General features: G+C 37.7%; 1 protein-coding gene across 2 annotated transcripts in view; it reads left to right on the top strand.

Annotated features, from left to right (window-relative positions):
• The window catches only part of MOCOS (molybdenum cofactor sulfurase), a 213,093-nt gene that overhangs the window by 153,126 nt on the left and 41,954 nt on the right, over positions 1 to 18,013 (top strand). For both annotated transcript variants that reach the window (XM_419048.8, XM_040695502.2), the window contains one exon: positions 8,128 to 8,327. In XM_419048.8, the coding sequence (XP_419048.5) occupies positions 8,128 to 8,327 (200 nt within the window). The remainder of the gene's footprint in view (positions 1 to 8,127; positions 8,328 to 18,013) is intronic.

The following is an 18,013-nucleotide window of genomic DNA, read 5'->3' as shown; positions in this document are numbered from 1 at the left end:
ATGTACATCCTCTCTCCTATTCAACTCCCTAGAAATTAAAAAAAGCAAAATACTTCTCATTATGATGTTTGAAAATGAGGAGCTGCTTCTTTCAGAATGTTCTGCTCATTTTATTTGGAACAAAGACTTCTAGCTTCCCTCACCATATAAAAACAGGGCATGAATTAGCTGCTTGAAAGAAGTGGGAGATGGGGCATCAAAGAGCCTTCTGTTCATTAAGATAAACACCGAATATGTGTTTCATGTTTGGTTTCAGTATAACATTCTGAATAGAGGATTAAACAGTTGCTTCCCACAGTCTTAAATTATTGAGATGGTGTGGGAGAAGGAGGAGAATAAAAGGATTTAAGCTATTATGCAAAGAATTAATGCTGAGAGAGTAAAAGGTCCCCTTATTACCCGTTGAATGCTCTGTGGATTTAGGAGTGTTGAAAGTGTAACATGGCTCTCCATTTTGGGTGCACAGTAAGCACGTAACTGAGTTCCTACAGTCCATCTAAAGTCTTAGCCTAGATGCTAATTTTGTGAGACTCACAATAGTTTTACAACCAAAATTTCTTTTTTTCTGTTTGTTTTTGGTAGGTTTTTTGTTGTTGTTATGCCATAACTTAAAAAACAAAAAATGTTGCTATAATCTGTGCCTGCAAAAATACATTTTTTTGGAAAGTGAAAATCACAGAATCATGGAATGGCTTGGGTTCAAAGAAACCTTAGAGATCTTTTAGCTCCAATGTCCATCCTATGGGCAGGGTTGCCCCAGATCCCCATCCAACCTGGCCTTGAACAGTTCCTGTTCCAGTGCCTCACCACCCTCATCGTGAAGCATTTCTTCCTTGTATCTATTATAAATCTACTATCTTTCAGTTTAAAACCACATCCCTTGTCCTATCACTACTCTTCCTGACAAAAGGGTTTCTCTCCACCTTTCTTATATGTCCCCCTCTAGGCACTGAAAGGCTGCAGTGAGGTCTCCCTGGGCCTTTCTCTTCTCCGGGCTGAACAAGCCCAACTTCCTCAACTGTACTTTACAGGAGAGGTGCTCCAGCCTTCTGATCATCTTCCTGGACTCCTCTGGACCCGCTCCAACAGATCTATGTCCTTCTTACCCTGAGACCTCAGAGCTGAATATAGTACTGCAGGTAGGGCCTCTTGAGGGCAGAGGGGCAGAATCACCTCCTTTGTCTTGATGGGTACATCCAGGGACACTTTTTTTCCTTCTTGCTCACAAACGTAGTAACCTCATTTGCAGAAAGGGTTATGATACACCTCACTTTGCTTTCCTAAAATCAATTTTTATTACACGTATTTTATAGATCAAGTTGATTGAACTGTTCATGTGAGTCAGTGTGAATAAGGGTTTTGCAATCTTTTCATGCCTTATACATTTTCTGTGAGTGTGAATGATGGATGGTTTTATGAATTTGCTGATACGCCATTTAGAGTGCTTTATGTAGAGTTTTAATGAACTAGAATTGCTAATTTTTATGACCAGTATTGAAATGGTATTACAAGAGCTCCTTTCTGGTGATTCCAAGGAAGTGTTGGTGTATCAAAGTTTCATGAGGGGCCCTTGTATCCCTAAATACATTTTCAAAAGCAATTTTTAGTTGCTTTTAGACAGCTTTAGTTGCTGTATGCTCATTTTAATGTATTTTTAATTTATATTCTGTTTATTTAATCTTTAAACTGTTAATAGTGTCTGCTTTAGAAGTTCCATAATTTATTTTTCATGTATCTTTTCCCTAGGCTTTTGCTGCTCTTCACTCTGAGAAAAAGGTGATAGCTAGATTTGGCCTAAACTAGACAGCTGTTCTCATAATTCAGAAAAAAAAAAAATCCAGCAGGAATATGTATAATTCTTCCTCGTGAACATAGGAGTCCTGCTAGAGAAGTGATCGAGGTTTCTCATTAAGCTGATTATATTTTTTTTATTATTGCTTACTCTTGCAGTACTGTATCTTTCACATTTCAGGGCTGCACTTCAGGGGTAGAGGTTTAGATCACCATGTGAGTATTTCATTTTCATATTTGAAGCATTTTGTTTGAAGTGGAATTGCTGAAAACCAGAGCTGGTTAGAATATATTGTTTGCAAAGGAGATGTATGAAACAATTGTTACACAGTTCATTCTCAAGAGATGTTGTTTGGGTGAACAAATAGGTGACAGACTTCAGTCAGAGACATCCAATTCTATACATAGAAAATGGAAGCTTCTTGGAGGAAGGGAAGGAAGTAGTCCAACTGTTTGACAGGATTTACAGTTTCCACAGCTTCATTAGCACGTTGACTCACAGATTCCACATGGTGATCTGTCTTGTTTGGGATTTATTAGAAGGTGCCTACATCTTGGTTTCACTCCCTGCTCATTGATTTGATGAGATTTCAGCTCATCCTTTCTCTACTTCATTATTGTCTGTTAGGTAATGCTGAAGAATAATGAATCACACTGATTTTTTTCGTACCCGAAAATATGCGTGAGTTTGGATTTACGGGAGTAACAGAGAATTTGTTCATTTAAGCTTCAACTATGTTGGTTTTTTTCACAGCAAATTGGAAAAATAACACCATATGTGATTTATGGCTGCCTTCTTTTTTATCTCCAGTATTTAATTTCTCATAATAAGAGAGATAAGAAATGTATTTGGATGCATATCACAGAGTTTTCTGAGTGCAGCCTTAAGCACCAGTGCTTTCATTCTAGAGGCTCACTTTCGGTCTCTGCTTTATCTTAATCTCTTTATTTGAAATCTTTTACAGACGGTGACATATGCCTATCTGTCTACAGTTCTTTTAGAAAGAACTAATATTTGAACGTTTGAGCTACTGAAATTCTGGTTGTTTCAGAGAGGAGATTGTTTGCCATTCTGTAATGTGTGCCATTAAATGTCTGCCATTTATGTGGTGCAAAACCGGGACTATACTAAATCTGAACCCTTATATACTAAATACTTACTGGACATCTATATATCTCACATTTCTCTGATTAAATGAAATTCTACTGGAAGTAATACAACCTTACTATATTTTGTATGTAATAGGCAGGCAGAGACAATACAAATACAAGTTATCATCAGGCAAGCCAGGCAGTGGGTTTAGAATACCTTGTGAAAATTGTGTATTTTGCAGTTAGAATGCACTATTCTTTCCCTCTTCTAAATGTGAATTATCTTACTCTTTCTGAAAATTAAATTGTACCACAGTCTATGTAAGTAAGAGTATGCACATATGCACGCACTGTGAAAAAGGTGACGTTGAAAATTTGTCTATGGATTGCCCAGCATTAGGGTGCTCTCATGTACATACCTAAGAAAGGTAAGGAACATCATTCTCTCTCAGTCAGCTTTGTTACTTAGCAAACTTGTTCCTCGTCACTGCTTGAGCAATGAGAGCTTAGAAAATGGAAGGGTGCTAGGTAGACAGCTTAATAGAGGAAACAAGAAGAAATTCCCGTTGACTTCCAAATCTTGTATCAAATTTGCTTGCAATAAAATTTTTAAGTCTATTTGTCTTCTCTAAGTGGTGGGGATTTATTTCAGGTATAATCATTTGTTACACCCAAAAGAGAACAGAAGTGTGTAGTTCTACTATTCTGCCTATGTTCACATTTCTGAGTTAAATATACTATTCTTCAGATTTCTTTTCTGAGGTTTCAAATACTTTCATTCTAATGTAGAATTAATCTTTTCAGAGTATTAAGCCTGATCTTGAGTTGTGAGTTGTTGCTGGTGATCTACTGACATGCTACTACTGAATTCAGAGTACCAGTAGTACAGAGTAGTGTCAGCTAAATGAGTGAGACCTGGAGACTTTTCCTTTTTGACTTCTCCAAGTTAAAAAAAAAAAAAGGGAAAAGCAATTTATTAATATGTTCTCATCTCCTGCCTTGCTGAATTTTGACAGAATGGGACCTCAGCAATTGCCACACTTGGCCTTTTCCAAGAAATAAGGCTTTACTCATTTGAATGAACTGATCTGTCTTTGGACAGATCAACACATATTTGGGAGGTGCCTTTGAAGACATGCAATTCTGAAAGAAATATTTACTGGAGTATTTATTCTCTGATAATATTTAGAAGAAAGGAAACATTTTTTGTTTAGCCTTCAAAAAATGGTCAAAACATTTAATGGGCAGCAAAATCTGGTGAAAAGTCCACTGAGGTGGTGATGGAGACATCAGCATAGGTATGGTTTTGATCCATATGAAGAAGTACACTCTCTGAAAAAACATAATGAGCACCAGCAAGTGTAATGTGCACTCCACATTCCTGCCACCTGCTACACTGTTTGTGCTAGTGACTGGCTAGCGTGATAAATATTCCACAGCGTAACCAAAATATGCAGAAGAGGATCCTTGGCACTCTGAACTGTTCACACTGGAGCAGTACCGGTTTCTGTGATGGTACCCAAACTGATGTAGAGTGAAATGGTAGGTCTCAGATGGTGCTAACCTGTCTAGATGCTGTAGTCTGCAAATGTACATCAGTAATGTTAGGTTAAATAGCATCTTCATAGGTTAAATAGAATACTTTGACAAGGAAGATTGTGCACAGAAGTAAAGGCTTTTTTGTCAATCTCTTCTGCTTAGTAACTTTGCCTCTGCAAAATATATGGCATTCATTATGGCAATAAATAATGTGAAAACTGATGTGTTACTGGGGAGAAAAATAATGATATGCTCCTGTCTGGCTTGATATAAAGTCAAAACATACACACACAGTAATAAGAGGCATATTAATCCACAGGAATGAAGTTTATATTTACACAGCAAAGTCCTTACATTTGTATCAAGGAAGAAGTCATTATTAAATGCAAATTGTGCACTGTGAGCATCCTTGATGCTGGTTTTGTCTCTACACATAAATACAGTAAATAATATTATAGACTTCATCTGATGTACTTTAGACTACATCAGATTTCATTCTGATCCAAAATAACGAGCTCATAAATTGTTCTTTATTTAGAGTAGTTTTTAGGAGGAGCTAGATGCAGTTCATCTTAGTTAAACAATGCAGTGGTAAGGGCTAACATCCATAAAGTGGTAGAGAGTCAAAGCATTTTAGTCCTTCTGTCACCTTTTCGAGTTGAAGTTGGGATAGTTTATCCAAGATGTAAGTCTTTCAAGAGGCTTAAGGTGTGCTACTGCTTTTAGTCCCAGACAGGCAGCTAAGGAAGAGTCTCCAAGGTATTCAAAGCGAAGGAACTGGATATAAAACCAGATTTCTGTGCAGATGGTAGGCAAAATGCAGGAATGCAGTATGCTAATCAGTGGCAAGTAAACCTTCTCACTTACCTCACAGGCTCAGTTGAGCAATGAGTTGAACTTTTGTCATCCTAAATGTGAGGCTATATGCAATAACACAGGTTCTTAGATCACACTGGAGACCAAAGATTTGTTCTGCCTTTTTTTTGTTTTCTTCATATTCCTTTACCTAGTGGGTAGAGAGATGAAGTAAGCCCAGAATTTATGCTGAAGATAGTACAGATCATTTTGTTAAGCAAAATAAAAATAAATCAAAACTATTTACTAAATATGCCCCTTTTTCAGTCAGAACAAACTTCATATTGCTGGCATTTGTTTCATGGGGTTTTTGACATCACAAACTTAATCACAACCTATTCTGCTGCTTAAAAATACAGGACCCTGGCAACACCACTTCCTCTCTCCAATCATGGGGCAGCAAAGCAACTGCAGGGTATTGCATTTGGATTTGTCAGAATAAATAATGAAGAGGCTCATCAGCTTCTCACTAATGAACAAGGAAATGTGATTAAGCAACTTTAAAAGAGAATGGCTGAAAACAATATAGAAATGATGGCAGGATGATTGCTGTGAATGAGAGACTGAAATTTCTGAATAAGAGATTTCTTCAACAAGACACGATGACAGTAGTTTAATCTTCCATTAAAAGATTCCTGCCAATTTGGAAAAGCTCTGAATCAGGAGATTACAGACATCTCAGAAGCTGACAAGGCAGTCACTTCTCTTAAGACAGCTACTTTCTGGCAATTGCCTTTTTTTTCTTTTTTTTTTCATTTCAACACTCTTAACTTCTACTAAACAATGATAAGGACATTTCTTACTTAGGCAATTTTTTTCTTCTCAAAGACGATGAAAATACAAATTGTCTTTTGGACCAAAGTGTTCTAGAGATGCTTGCCAAGTTTACTGTGGCTAACATCTAGAAATTGTACTGATTAGCTTCTGGCAATGCTCCTTGAAAGTGCTTCATGAGTTAGAATCTCATTAAATATCTTATTCCTCTTCATTATTCTTTAGCACCAGAAGTATACACTTCTTCCTCATATCTAATCTGTTCTTGTGCTTTCACTCTCTTCTCTGCTGTCCTTACTTACCTAAAGGAGAAAGCGCACCATACAGAAATTTCAAGAAGAGTGAAATAACAAAGGTTGCTGTAATTAAACTGTATATCAACAGAAAGATTTCTTGTTCTTTCCCTCTTATACATCCAAAAATGTGACTTCTACAATTAAACGTATAGAAGTCAACAAACAGATTACAGGATTTGTGTTCAAGGGGGATGATATAAAACAGTAGCAGTTCCCAGATATTCAGATATAAAAATGATTTTCAGGTATAAACATGATATGCATGTATGTGTGAGTTTCACAGATATGCAGTTTAAAAAAGAAATTAAAAGAAAATGTCAAGCATCATTTAATATATCAAAAATATTCATGTACCTAAACTACGATAGTCATCATTACAGAAAATTCACTGGGTCTAAAACCAAGACAGAAAAATCCTATTATGCTTCGTAAGGCTTTTGAAGAAAAAATATGTATTTTTTTTCCATGTGATGTAGGTCCATCGTACTGCAAAAAATAAGGTGAGAAATTGAAACGTCTTTGGGTTTTCAGCTGAAACTCCAGCTGTCTTCAGTAGGGAGCTGATTGGATTTAACATTAGGATACGAAAATCTGCCTGTGTTGCTTAAAATAGTTTGAGATCATATTGTTACTGTCTAATTATCTATCATAAAGATGCAAATTCATTGGATTTCAGTTCTTACTTTGAAAATTACTTGCACTTTTCTTATTGTATGGATGAACTACTGTTAAATAAATTATATTTTTATACCTCTACTTATAAGATCTTTACTTTCCTACCCAGTAGCTGTTCTCTTGTCAGTGGTTTATTCTGGCTAATACAACAACCTGCCTCATCCTTTCAGATTAGATGTATTTTCCTGAAATGACTTGTTTTGCATCTGAAGCTTATGTTTTAGCTTCCTGCAGCAAATTAAAATGTTCCAGAGACTATATATGACCATGGTACCTCATCCCATGGCGTATCTGAGAACGAAAAGTCATTTTGACTGGGACATCTAACAGAGATGCAACTCTCTCAAAAAGCAGACATGTAGCAGGGGTCTCCATCTGCCAGGAAATCTGTTCAGTCCTCTTTTCTAAACTGCTCAATGTAGAAGAAATAAAGAGGCAAAGAATGACAGCATATTCCTTCTTTATGCTTTTTCCCTGCCAAGTCCTGTGAAAGCACCTCTGGAAAACTTCTCTAGAGCAAATACATAGCATGGGTGCAGCCAGTGAGGTGTTCACAACATCCTTTGTCTTATTAAAAACAAACAAACAAACAAAAAAACCCAAAAAATAGGCTTAGAAGAATTTTTTTTTTTCAATATTTAATTAATTGCTTGTGGACTGAGACTTGTATTTTATCATTTTATTAGTATTTTATTATTTTTATCTGAAACATAGCAGTTTGCTTTCTGTGCAGTATAAGGGCTGATACCTCGTTCCTACAATCTGCAGAGTGAAACCTGGAGCAAAACCTGCTTTCCAAATTAATAATGTCAGAAGGTTTTAGTGATATGTATATGCTGAAACTATCAGTGTTGTAATGCACATGAATCCATTTCAGTGTAACTTTAAATTTCTACAGTAGATTAACTGTAGATAAATAGTGCGACAGGAGCTTTTGTAGGAGGAGAGAAATATTTTCAAATGTATGTTAATTTAAAAGAACCCAATCATGCTAGTTTTGTGCCAGTTGCCTCCCAGTTACATTGTTCTGAAAAATCTACCTTTTTTTTGTAACATTTCCGTAAAGATAAGGTATCTGATATGTACACACACTTTTCTTTTGCAGGTGGAATGGAGAAAATAAAACAACATACTTTTGCATTAGCTCATTACACCTATACTGTGCTGTCTACCTTAAAATATGCCAATGGGGCACCTGTAGTACGTCTTTACAATGACACAGATTTCAGCAATCCAGATGTCCAGGGTCCAATCATTAATTTTAATGTGCTCGATGAAAGTGGAGAAGTGATCGGCTTTTCACAGGTATGTTCCTCTTTTCCCTTAACAGTGTGTTCAGTCTGTATCTTAAGCATATTTGCAATAAGTTATTTATCCTAAAGGAAATATTTTATCTGTCATTGTCCCTTCTGAGGTTTCGGTTTCTTTTCTTCATAGCTCTCCGTAATATATGCACACCTTTTTTGAAGCAATGGAAAGAGAATCTAATAAGTAGTGCTAGCACAATGTAAAGTGCATGATAACAAAGGACATATCTTAGTGATTTAATGCTCTACACATAAAAAGTTTGAAAGTTGTCTGTTCTACCGGGATGTAAACAGGCAAGGCAGTTTGGTTTCACTTCTCCTTTTGCTTCTAATAATTATGTTATTGTGATATTCCTGAGAAAGCACTGAGTAACCACTACGGTATTTTTATTTAGAAGTTTAATATTCAATATGAGGACTACAGGTGATATTCAAGCTCAAAAATTCTTTAAACTCTCTATTTCTCAGTCACTTTCTCTAGTCTTTATCTAGCAGCCATTCTCAGTATTGGTAACAAAATTTTGTGAAACTTTCTCACTTTTCAGTATTTGTTTATCATGTGAGAAACTGGCCATAACTGTATATGAGCACACACCAGTGTAGGAAAAGCAGACAGTGGGGTAACATAGCTCACTCAATCAGCAACAGAAGCCAGAAAAAGCACAGTGCTCTAGTTCAGCTAAATTATTCTGTTTATCGCATGCCTCTTGAATAAGTCCACACATCAATCTCATGACCTTGATTTTTCAAAGCTTTCAATAACTGGTAGCAGCTCTGCAAGCAGTAGTTGCATAGTTGGATTGCTCTTGGAAGGGAACACAGAGAAATGTCTATGAGAATATGTGGGGGTGGGGAGATGCATATATACACAAGGGAAGCAGGTGAAACAGCTACTTGGCAGCCTGACAAATAGAGTTGGAGTTCTGTAAACTTTCTAAAGCATTTACCACAATGATGAACATGAAAAGGGCAAACATATAGTACTAAAGAAGCTCTTCTCTCTATGTCTTTTAAAAATCACTGGGCTGTACTGCCAATCTCAAAGACTCGCCAAAGTTCAGTTCCAAGAATTTCATAATTTAGGAATCAATTAGCCATTTATACAATATTGAGGATGTGTTGCAATGTTTAGAGAAAAAGAGTGACACAAGCACTACTGGGTTAGTAAAACACTCTGCCAGCATTCTGATTTTGCTTCTGTCTGTTGTTTAAAAGGAAAGCCTGTATTTGCACTTCCAATTTTCACTATTTTACAATAAAAATGACTCTTGCCTGTTTCACTTTTTAAAAAACAACTGTACCCTTAAATAAGCAATGATTTTATAGTCTTCTGCCTTCATTGTGCTGGTTGGCTGCAATGGGTGCTCATAAAAAGCTTCTTTATTGATCTGTATCATCTGGATTGCACTATTCACCTCATTGTCATCATTTCTGGCATGAGTATATTGAATGAGGAACTATAAAGTTTTCAAATACATACTTGTCACATCTGCACTGCCTGTTGGATTACTTTTTTTAATTAAAAAAATATGTAATTGAATGGCTTTCAGAAATTAACAAGCAGCACTATTATTTCCAAAGCTATACTGTGTGTGATATATATAATTGGCTACCCTATGGAATTAAATTCTTTCACAGACATTTTATAGCAGTTATGGGGGAGAAAAATGTCTGCTCTCTCTTTATGATGACAAAGAAAATTTGTACAACAGAGAGCAAGCTTCATCAAACTGACAGTGTAATCTCATCTTCATTCACATCTGAGGCACTTCTTGTATACATCTTTAAAATTAGATAGGTTTATTCAAATTAAAGCTAGATCTAATATATTTATTAATTTTGTTTAGAAGTGAAATGGTGTACTCTAGTTTGCTCATGTCTGTGATCTGCACATTCCCATGGATTCGCTAGTCAGTCCAAATGTCATCTAATGGAATTAGAAGAACACAGTTTCAGAAGAGTCTCAGAAAACATTTTTAATGAAGGGAAAATTGGATGACATTTCTATCTGACATACCTACTAGTGGATTCCAACTAATGACTCCAAATGTACTTCAGCTAGTATATGAAAAGAGAAATGACAGAATGTCCTATCTTTTATGGATGATATCCATCTATAATTAATTACTTATAACCAGGCATCCAACCAGTTCTATTTGTCTTCCTGACAGGCAATTGTTATGTGACCATTGCCTAGTGTGGCTGGACATTAGCATTTGGTAGCCTGAAAAGGACAAACTGACTGATACTAGAGAAGGTACTATGCTGAGGTTTGGAGTAATTTATTCTCACTTCTATATTTAGTGTTGGTGTAGTCTCACCTTGAATAATACATGCATTTCTGGGCTTCACAACATAAAATTGATGTTAAGGTACTTGAAAGCATCCAGAGGAGGGCAGTAAGTCACATAAAAGAGCTGAAGGGTATGTCCTGTTAGGAGATGCTGAGGACACTTGGGATGTCTAGTCTGGAGAAGAGGAGGCTGAGAGGCAATGTAACTGCTCTCTGTAGCACCGTGATGAGGGGAGGCAGAAGGAAGTTCTGGGCTCTGACATCATAACTGATGGCAGGATGCAAAGAAAAGTTTATTTGGTCAAACACTGGAACAGGCTTCCTAGAGTGTTCAAGTGTTCAAGAGGCATTTGGACAGCATCTTCAGTAGTATGCTTTAACTTCTGTTTATCTGTGAAGTGGTCAGATAATTGGATTCAACAACCTTTGCAGGTCCCTTCCAACTCAACTCCTCTCCCCTTTTCTTTCTCCCTGCCCTTTTGTGATCAAGGCCAGTGGTATCCTGGGGTACATTAAAAAGAGCATGGCCAGCAGACTGAGAGAGGTTATCTTCCCCCTCTACTCTGCCCACGTTAGACAACATCTGGAGTACTTTGTCCAGTTCTGTGCTCCTCACTTCATGGGAGACAAGGAACTTCCAGTGAGAATTGAGCAGAGGGCCACAAAGATGGTTATGGGCCTGGAGTGTCTCCCTTATGAGGAAAGAATGAGAGACCTGGGGCTGTTCAGCATGATGAAGCTGAGAGGGTATCTTATCAATGCTTATAAATATCTCCAGGGCAGGAGTGAAGTGGATGGGGCCAGACTCTTTTCGGTGATTTTGTGTGACAGAAGAGGGAATGGGCACAACCTGGAATGTAGGAAGTTCCAGACAAACATGAGGAAAAACTTTTTTACTTTGAGGGTGATAAAGCACTGGAACAGGCTGCCCAGAGTTGTGGAGTCTTCTTCTCGGTAGATATTCAAAACCCACCTTGATGCTTTCCTGTGTCATCTACTGTACGAAACCTGCTTTAGCAGAGAGGCTGGATTTGATGGTCTCCAGAGTTTCCTTCCAACCCGTACAATTCTGTCATTCTATGATTCTGTGATTCCATTCCAAACATTTCAGATTGGCAAGAAAAACTTTAGAAGTAGACAGTGTCTTCAGAGGATTCCAAGCTTACATTTAAGCCTGAAGATTTACATAATTTACATGATATTCAGAACTCTGAGCTAAGTCCAAGATACTTAGGATGTGAAAGGCATGCAATGAAATACATGACATTTAGCACTGCCACTGAAAATTAAAACAGGGAAAAAATCATGTCCTTTATCTTTGTAGCATTTTAGAGGAACACTGTTCTTACTGACTACTATTACTGAAATCCATTTTTCATTCTTGTGAGTGTAATTCACCCCAATTAACAAGACTGTGCCTCAAAACACAAGCATTCATGAGTTGCATGCACTGCATCAACTGCGCTAGTAGGAAATAGCTGTGGTCTCAAAATCATCCTTGAATAAAACCTTCTTTGCGTCAGTCAAGATCAAATGAAACAATTTCATTAAAACAAGAAATGAGAAAATGCTGTGATTCCAGTCTCAATAATGGCATCATTTTTGACAGCTTCCTGTCCCAATATATATGATACAGAACATGTAGATATTAAGAAGTGGTAAGGTGGGAGTGAAATGGTTAGAAAAGTTGAATTATTCTTGTTTTTTCTTTTAGTGGTTTCTTTGTGATTGTTGAGGGCTATCAGTGTTTTAGAGTATTACATTTGGAAGAACTATCTTTGAATGCTATGTGTGTCATTGGTTTAATGGATAGGTTAATTACTGGTTTAGCTATTTTGCTCTAAATGGTAATTAAAACAATTAAAGAAGAGGGATTGGCAGGCTTCAAATATCAATCATCATTCAAAAGTTTTTTTTTCAGCTTTTTTCATGAAGAAATATTTCTTTATCTAGGAATAAAACTACTAAAGTTTTGAAATCTCCATAAGTCTATAGTCTTTTGGTACTAAAACTACACTAGATTTCCTTCTTTGAGCTGCACCAAACTTCCCTTTGAGCTCTGCCATACTTCCCTTGGAAATGATTTCCTTCAGTAAAAAGCTGTCTGTGTAGACTGCTGTTGGTATTAATTTATCCTTGAAATGTGTTGGGAAGATATCTGCGTTCTTTTTACACATACTGTCTGTTCTCTACAACAGCATGTCTGCTATTTTATGTTGTGTGTCCATTTGTGCCCAGGTTATGAACAGGGGTTAAACTATAACAAGCCTAGGGCATAAAAATGGCCATTATACCAGATGTAAAGATGGTATTTAATACCAAACAGCTTCATCATATATACTTGCCCAGTTCAGAATGAGTAATTCTCCAGCATTATAGTTTTTGCTGTTAATGAATGGGCAGGTGACTAGCTGACGTTTTGGAAAGTGTAGGACTAGAGTCAAAGGACCCCTGCTAAGTCAGTGGTGCAGGATGAAAGTGGCAGGATTGACATTAATGCAGTAAGCTGCTGATCTCCTATTTCCTTGTAAGGCTTCCAGAAAAAAAAAAAAAAGAAAAAAAAAAGGGGGGGGGGGGGGAGCAATTAGCTCTAGAGATTAAAGAGATTTTATGATGTCACAAAAATGGGGTCATATGTATATGTATTCAGGGATGAGCTAATACTGCAGACTTCTAATGCAGCAAATCACCATTGCCTCATTTATTTACAGTGAATTTTTGCTATTTTCAGCATATATGAGTTTATAAATATCCCCAAGTTCTTCCAGTCTCTGAAACACTGCTTGACAGCAATGACTCGGCTTCAGTTTGCATTGTTGCCATCATTTTATCAAAATATTTCATGTATCTTTGTGATGAGTTTTAATTGCCAAAGAGGGGATGGAAGAGCTGTAAGGGAATATTGATTTGAAACAACAAATATAAACACACAAAAAAGTGGATTTCTTACAGATAGGGTCAAAGTCTGGAATTGTAGATATCTCTCCATTCCAGATTTGAAAAAAACCACCAGCCCTGCCATGTGGAGCTTTTCGTGCTAATATTATTTTAAGTTTTACTCATAGTTCTCAAAGGAAGGAGAGATCTGTTAAATATTCTTTGCAATATAGATGGTTGCAGACTAATTTTAACAACCTTTCACATTTCATCCTGTAAAGTCAGTTTGGGAGCTGGAAGAGGGGAAAGGGATTAGGGCAGAGATGGGCAGATGGAATTTCACATGAAACATCTGTTGAGTTTGTGCTCTGGGGAGCTCATACCCAGTCACACCTCCCAGTTCTGTGTTTTCTGCCCCCACTGAGAAGTACAACTTCCTTTAACAAACTTTTTCTCTTTTCCATCAGGATTGCTGAGAACTATTTTTTTTTTTCTTGTTATTTTTACTGTGTGTTATGGGCTTAAAAAGTGATAAAACCATCCTAGCACTCATAGCTTTTCTTTTTCACAATACCTGCTTTGCCTGAAACCTGTGGCTTGCTGTGATTGTCTCACCTGTAAAAATTTCTTTGGCATCCATATATGCCTGCCATGCCTCCTAAAAATCCTGTTAGGAAGGGAATGATCATCAGTCCATTAGGAGTCCCAGCCTTCCTGCCTGCCATTTCACACTTGTGTGTGATAGACAAACTGCTATAACAGGAATCAGCTGCCAAATACTATGTAAACATTGTGCTTCTCCTAGGGAAGGCTCTTCAGCAGTGTTGCATATGGATGAGTTTTGGCTCTCAGGATTGAGAACCCTGCTCAGCTAGATAATGATCAGCTTTGTCTAGGAGCTTGCATTAGTATGTCCTTGCTCACTCCCATCAGCCCAGTTAGAGTGAGGGAAGAGCAAGACTTTGGACTTATCTTTCTTCATCCATTTCCCAGGGAAAACCTATCAACACTTCTCAACGGATAACTTGCAGTGTGTGTCCCTTCAGCACAAATCTATAGTGCAATCTGATGACTGCTCTTATTATGGCATCTGCCCACTGTCTCACTCACCTTCTTTCTATTTCCACCTCCCTTGAGTTAAGGTTAGACTCAGTTGACCCACTGTTGTTTTCTTCTACCCCATTGTTGTTTTCTGTCATTCTGAAGTATAGAGCAAGGTCTTCCATTTGAAAATGTGGCACCAAATCACTTACACATAAGAAGAGCCACAGAGGATCTCACCACCACACTATGCCTACCCCATAGCCTCTTTCTTCCAGTGTTCACATGCTAGTTTAAGAAGAGGGGGGAAAAAAAGGGGGAAAAAAAAAAGACTCCTACAAACAAAAGTATTTGTTTTCTTTTTAACTCCACTTATCCTTTTTTATCCAAATCATCCCGCAGCAGTGAATTCTCCTGTAAGTAGCTTAGCAGCCAAGTGAAACTTATTCCCGTGATTTGAGATGTGAAGAGGGAAAAAACAAGTGTTAGCGCCGTAGGGACTGTGAGAGGTTATCCATCTCATTATGTGCCAAGATGGGATCATCTTAATCTGAACCTTTCTACAGCCTTTGGAGGCTGAAACTTAGCTATATTCACTGCTACAAAATATACTCTGATGAGGAACCTAAGTTTCTTGCAATGCAACCAAAGTCTTCATTTTTATAAGCACTAGGTAAAGAAAAAAAAGTGAATTTGGGCAGGAAAGCAGAAAAACAGAAGATTCCAACCACATGCGACAGAAGAGATTTGGACAAGCATTCAGAAATACAACCTGGCTAAGAGACAGCATTATATACATATAGAGTTTATTCTGTCTTTTTGCACTTAGGCCTTCAAACAGAAGTAATATGGGACAAAGTGGTGTGAGAGATGATGGGAAATGCATATAAAAGTAGTTGCTCAAGGTAGATATAGTGGCCATAGCAAATTCTGGCTGTGCCTTTTCATCACAGGTACACTTTCTTTGCTTTCATTCCTAAATGTTCTATTTTAAGACTTCCTTTTTCTTCAATGATATTCTAAAAAACTGCTTAGCTGGACCCACATCAGTATCCAGGAGCCCGGCAATGGGCTGCTGATATCCTCTGCTTCTGCTGAAGTCTTTCTGAATCTCGACAGATTCAGTACCTGTTTTTCCCACTCATGCAATTATCTCAATAGCACTTTCTAATCACTCAGGAATTAAGAGAAAATAGGTCAATATCCTCAGACATGAAGTGGCAGATATGTGTGTATATACACACTTCTGGATGGATAGATTTTCGTATAATTGCTTAGGTACTTGATGAAAGGAACCATGCAATACCTGAAGAAGGCAGATTTCCTGAAATACTACTTTTTATATCTTAGACAGTACCCTCTGCTTCTCTAGTGGACTGGGTTCACTGCATTGTACAGAATTGGAGCAGTGAGAATATGAACAGTAGAAGAGAGAAGGAAAGAGGAGCTGCAACATTTCTTTAGAATTGGAAGCTGTTACTAGCTGTTTGGTCAGACTGCCGGTCGGAGTCTGGTAGTAACCATCTGACCTGGCCACCTGGTCTAGAAATTCATGCCATGTCCCTACAGGAGAAAGTAGGATGTTGTTAAAAAGCAAGGAGGAAAAATTTCTACCATACTTTTTGGTTTTTTTTTCCAACTCTTACTTCTTTTATGTAAAGTAATCATTTAGTTTTGCAGCTGGAGAAGTGCAGCCTTTTTTTCCTGGGGGCCAAATGGAAATCCAGCATTTGTTAATTCTAGCTAAGAAAGTCTGCTCAGGGATGGTCAGATGACCCTGAGTTAGTTACAGTAATGCTTTTAGAAGCATATCCAGTCATTATATTAATTTTGATGACTCAGGGAAAGAAAAGTGTTCTTAACATGCTTAATGGGATTTTTGGCCTTCTTCCCAATAGCTATCTAAAAATGACTGGAGTGATTGCTCGCTATTGATTTTAGCTATGGATTCAGGCATTGATTTCAGGAAGCTGGGGACAGTGGATGGACCGGTGCAATAGAATGCAAACAGAATTTCAAGAAGTAAAATTGCTGGGAAGATTCCTGTTGAACCTCCACTAATTTCCTTGGTTCTAATTAGTTTCCAATTGTGTTGTGGATGTCTCCCAAGCAGGGAGATAGTAGAGACACAGCAAACCACGATGGCATGTCAATAAATGGCACCTAGTTACTTCAAACTAGCAAGAAATGCCTTTACAGTGTGGTTCTTTGATTATGTTTGGTTACAAGATAACAGTAACACAGCATTGGGCAGTCAAAGACAGCCCTTACAACAAGGAGGTGGCAGTACAGCAAACATTCTCATTGAGCTAGGTAGGGATTTACTGACTGAGAGTAAGGAGATGGTGTACTTGAGAGATTCAGTGTGATAACTGCAAGCCTGTTTTAATAGATAATGAGGCTTGTCTTGTTGAGGAAGTCATGGTAAGGTACAAGTTGAGTTGCTTTTCTTAATATCTCTTTGCAGGGGGACAAAGGCACTTGTGAGGTGGTATGCTTAAAATTTTGTACTGTTATACTGCTCACCAAAGCTGGTCAAGGTTAGAAAGCTCCATGAAAGCCTAGACTGAAGATTTTGCCTGACACCACTTCTCTGGAGTGTCCTTGCATGTTGCTAAGGAAACTGCAAAGGAGATAAAAGAAAGATGCTCACAGTTGTTCAGATGACAGAATCTAAGATAAATGAGGGAGGCTAAATATTTTCTCACAGGGCTAAACTGTGGCTCTAAACTGCAGACCTTGTTACACAGGAGAGAAATGTGAAAAGAAACCCCACGGCAGCAGGAAGAGGACAGCACTTCTGACAGCCTCTGCAGGATGCTTTTTTCTAGATATTAATGAAAGCAGATCAGCTACCTTTGAATGAATGCAGTGTCCAGTTTCAGCCCAGTATCTGAATCCTTTGAAGACAAGGAGAGCCTAGCTCCACCTGCTCTATTACCTTGCTTGCATCTTCCTGCTCCCTTCAGAGAAATTCTGTATAGGAACCTGTATGGCCATAATTAAAGTAATATCTCAACAAAGGGAAATATTAGTATTCTAACCCGTGATCTCCCTGTGTGGTAAGGAAGCAGTATTGTTGCCATCGTTAGGGAATAAATACAGACAAAAGAAGGTTTAAGTGATATAAGAAAAAAGAGAAAAAGATGGGGGAAGTTTTGGCTGGGGCATGAATTTAATCTATGTTTCTAGACTTGTAGTACCATGCATTGCACTTTTTTCTTCTTTTTTTTTTCTTCTCTATGCCCTATTTCCACTTCTGTTAGTCAGCTCCTTTCCCCTTTATCCCTCTTTGTACTAAATATTGCTTAATTTTTTTGTGACATTTACCTCTGGCTGGCACTTCCCTGTCTAGTAGTAGTCTATCCTGATCCCTGTAGCCTACAAGGTAGCTAGAGCTGCACAACAAGAAATAGTTTCCTACTACTAACATAGGAAAGCCCTGTTGAAGTCAGAGCTAGAAATCTGCAGAA

This window comes from Gallus gallus, chromosome 2 (assembly GCF_016699485.2).
Source record: "Gallus gallus isolate bGalGal1 chromosome 2, bGalGal1.mat.broiler.GRCg7b, whole genome shotgun sequence".
NCBI lineage: Eukaryota > Metazoa > Chordata > Aves > Galliformes > Phasianidae > Gallus > Gallus gallus.
The sequence above is the reverse complement of the archived record's forward strand: the minus strand, read 5'-3'. Positions and strand labels throughout refer to the sequence as shown.